The sequence below is a fragment of the Glycine soja genome, chromosome 5 (genome assembly GCF_004193775.1).
Source record: "Glycine soja cultivar W05 chromosome 5, ASM419377v2, whole genome shotgun sequence".
In the NCBI taxonomy this organism is placed as follows: domain Eukaryota; kingdom Viridiplantae; phylum Streptophyta; class Magnoliopsida; order Fabales; family Fabaceae; genus Glycine; species Glycine soja.
In genome coordinates, this window is record NC_041006.1 from 4,345,421 (window position 1) to 4,349,135 (window position 3,715).

General features: G+C 43.8%; 1 protein-coding gene across 3 annotated transcripts; it reads left to right on the forward strand.

Moving 5' to 3' along the window:
- LOC114412071 (scarecrow-like protein 28) lies at window positions 1-3,478 on the forward strand. Of its 3 annotated transcripts, none has more exons than XM_028375840.1 (2): window positions 1-262; window positions 442-3,478. In XM_028375840.1, the coding sequence occupies exon 2, from the start codon at window positions 1,078-1,080 to the stop codon at window positions 3,070-3,072; it is 1,995 nt and encodes a 664-aa protein (XP_028231641.1). In that variant the 5' UTR covers window positions 1-262; window positions 442-1,077; the 3' UTR covers window positions 3,073-3,478. The 3 variants fall into 3 exon arrangements, with proteins under 3 accessions (XP_028231641.1, XP_028231642.1, XP_028231644.1); XM_028375841.1 differs by having other exon boundaries at window positions 1-244; XM_028375843.1 differs by having other exon boundaries at window positions 259-342.
- Window positions 3,479-3,715: the final 237 nt, after the last annotated feature.

The window sequence follows — 3,715 nt, forward strand, 5'->3', positions numbered from 1 at the left end:
AGTGTTTCCCTCCCCTTTGGCGAGCATGTTGTCATCATCATATTCCTTTGTTTTCCTCCAATGCTGGTAAATCAAAGCACTCGTAGGCCCAGACGAGAAGAGGGGAACTACTACCTACGGTGATGGAGACAGTGCTCGTGGAGTGGTGAAGAAGAAGAAGAAGAAGAAGTGAAGTAGTAGAAGTAGAACAAGGTGTGGTGGGGGAAGATCGCACGTAGTTGTGTTATATAAAGCAGCGGTAAAGGTTTGTGTTATCTTTTGGGTAAGTGAGAGGGGGGGGTGGGGGGGTTTCTTGTTTCAACCAAATGCAAATGCATGTTTAAAAAGTGTGCATATTCAGAGGTGGGGTTTCTGGCTTTTGTTGCTTCACCAGCTGCAAATGAAATGACGGACTTGTTCAACGTTTCCACTGCTAATATGGCTTTCACTATTTCTCCTCAGGACTACTACTACTACTACTACTACTTCTGCCACAAATTCCAAGGTGTATGTTTCTGTTTCTCATCCCTTCTTCTTAGCAAGCTAAAAACCACAACATCACACTACTGCTACTACTACTACTACTTCCAAATGTCCCTTGTTTGAACTCTTTTGGAATCCGATGATCGCTTTCATGTGCTAGCTAGCCTAGGCCTTTTCCATTACTATTCTTTCATTCTTTCCTGCATATAATAACAACTTCACATTCTTTTGTCATTACATTACATTTATTATTTCCCCACTTACAGATTCAGTATTCATTTAGGAAAAACATTTCGAATTTGTAAAGATAAAAAAAAAAAAAAACCCAACCAACCACAGCTTCTTGATTGTTCATTTTCTCCGTGTTTGTTAAATTAAATTCATCGGATTCCTCTTTTGTTGGACATAAAAGAATTCGTTAGAAAGAAAGTTTTCACACACTCACATAGATTGTCACACATTGCATTTTAGAAACAACACAAGGAACCATTTTGTTGCATAGTTAATCAAGTTAATTACTAGATAATAGAGAGAAAAGGGAAGGGAAAAAGAAGCAGCACATAGCATTGGGGTGAGTGAAGCAGCAGCAAGCGGCGTTACAAAAACCCTCAGACGATGTTGGCTGGGTGTTCTAGTTCGACATTGTTGTCACCGAGGCACAGATTGAGGAGCGAAGCATCAGCACAGTTTCAAGCCTGCCACTTCCAGCTACCTTCTTCCATGAGCACGCAGAGATTGGACCTGCCATGCACCACCACCACCTTCACTCGCAACAACAAAGACACCACCTCTTCACGCTCTGTTCTTTCAGTGGATCAGAAACCAATCGAAGCCAAGACCAGCACCTGTTCTCTCAAGCAACACATTCGACTCCCACCTCTGGCCATCACTGCAGCACCATCACCATTGGTGGAAGACTCCATCATCAAAGACAACACCAACAACAACAAGAGTTTGAAGAGGCTCGCGGCGGAGCACCAAGACGATTCCTTCACCAACAACATAGCCAAGAGGAAGAAAAAGAGTAGCAGCACTGAGTGTGATTGGTTTCAGCCTGATGTTGTTGGGACTACTTTAGGAGGATTTAACAATAACAACAATAACAACAACACTTCACTTGCTTCTTTCTCTTCAGAGGAAGACAGGGTTTGTTTTGTTCCTTCTGAAGTGGTTTCTCATTCTGCTCCTTTCCCTTTAAACCCTTGGCTGGAATCATGTGTTACAAAGATCACAAATTTCGGCGAGGGTAGCCAACGCCCTCACCACCACCACCACAGCGACCATGCCTCAGGCTCAGTCTCCAACGCTTCCTCGGAGAGCCAGAGCCTGAGGCTAAACGACAACATTTCAGAACACGAAGTGGGAAACGGTTCAGGGAACCCTTATTATCACCACGAGGTGGATACAGGGGAAGAAGACAACCACCACGGGTTCGAGCTCGTGAGTTTGCTCACCGGCTGCGTCGACGCCATTGGATCGAGAAACGTCACTGCAATCAACCACTTCATAGCAAAACTGGGTGATCTTGCTTCCCCCAAAGGAACAACCTCCATAAGCCGAATTTGTGCTTACTTCACAGAAGCATTAGCCATCAGAGTCACGAGGCTCTGGCCTCACGTTTTCCACATCACCACCACAAGCACTTCTCGCGACATGGTGGAGGACGATGAATCCGCTACTGCTCTGAGACTTCTCAACCAAGTAACCCCAATTCCCAAGTTCCTTCATTTCACATCAAACGAGATGTTGCTGAGGGCTTTTGAAGGCAAAGACAGGGTTCACATAATAGACTTCGACATCAAGCAAGGCCTTCAATGGTCAGGTTTGTTCCAAAGCCTAGCTTCGAGGTCCAACCCTCCGACCCACGTGAGAATCACTGGGATCGGAGAGTCAAAACAGGACCTCAACGAAACTGGCGAGAGGCTCGCCGGTTTCGCTGAGGCCTTAAACCTGCCCTTCGAGTTCCACCCTGTGGTGGACAGACTCGAGGACGTGAGGCTGTGGATGCTCCACGTGAAGGAGCACGAAACGGTGGCTGTGAACTGCGTTTTGCAGCTTCACAAGACACTCTACGACGGAAGCGGAGGAGCCTTGAGGGACTTCTTGGGTCTAATCCGCAGCACAAATCCCAGCGTTATCGTGGTGGCAGAGCAAGAAGCAGAACATAACGAAAACAGGTTGGAGGGAAGGGTGTGTAACTCGTTGAAATACTACTCGGCATTGTTTGATTCCATTGACGAGAGTGGGCTTCCGCAAGAGAGTGCGGTGAGGGTGAAAATAGAAGAGATGTATGCTAAGGAGATAAGGAACATTGTTGCTTGCGAAGGAAGGGAGAGGGTGGAGAGGCACGAGAGTTTCGGGAACTGGAGGAGGATGATGGTGGAGCAAGGAGGGTTCAGATGCATGGGTGTTACTGAAAGAGAATTGAGCCAGAGCCAGATGCTGTTGAAGATGTATTCTTGCGAGAGTTACAGTGTGAAGAAACAAGAGAAGGAAGGAGCAACAGGAGTTACACTTAGTTGGTTAGAGCAACCTTTGTACACTGTCTCTGCTTGGGGGCCTGTTGATGCTGCTGCGGGTACCTCGTCCTCGTTTTCTCAGCCAAGTTGATTTTGATTGGTGATTGGTGATTCTTTCTTCATAATTCATTCCTTCAGAGTATGAAATACAGACACAAGAAAGGTAAGGGCTTGGTCAGGGGAGAGTCGAGAGTACAAGAGTATTATTCTTTGTAGGTAGGGAAAATTGTCATTATTATTATTCTTTCATTCTTTGTTGCAGATAAGAATTTGCCTAGCCCAAAGATTAGTTGGTGCAATTTGTATCAATACAGTAATTGCCTTCTGTTCTTTATTTTTATTATTATTTATAGTCCTGATGATGTCTAGATGATAATATTTCATACATTTGAGGTCAATTTCTGATCATTGTTTTATTCTTTTGTTTATGTAAGCTGAAATTCTTTCCCAAGTCCTTGTGATTGAAATGAAATGAATGAATTCAGTGATTTGTGTCCCCTCTGGTTTCTATGTAATTATATTTTCCTATCTGTTTCTCATTTTGTAACAATGCTTCGAGGCAAAGAAAAATGACTCTGCTGCATCTATCAAACATTTTGCCCAACTTTTCACTTTGCTTAGATTTGGGACAGAAATTGAGAAGAACTGAAATGTAATGGAAAGAAATAAAATTTCTCTTGTTCCACTCTGTAATATATCACGTGAAACAAAAAATAAAAATATTTTTTTTACAA

Coding starts and splice junctions, on each gene's coding strand:
- LOC114412071 (XM_028375840.1), top strand. CDS start 1,078: ATGTTGGCTGGGTGTTCTAGTTCGACATTGTTGTCACCGAGGCACAGA.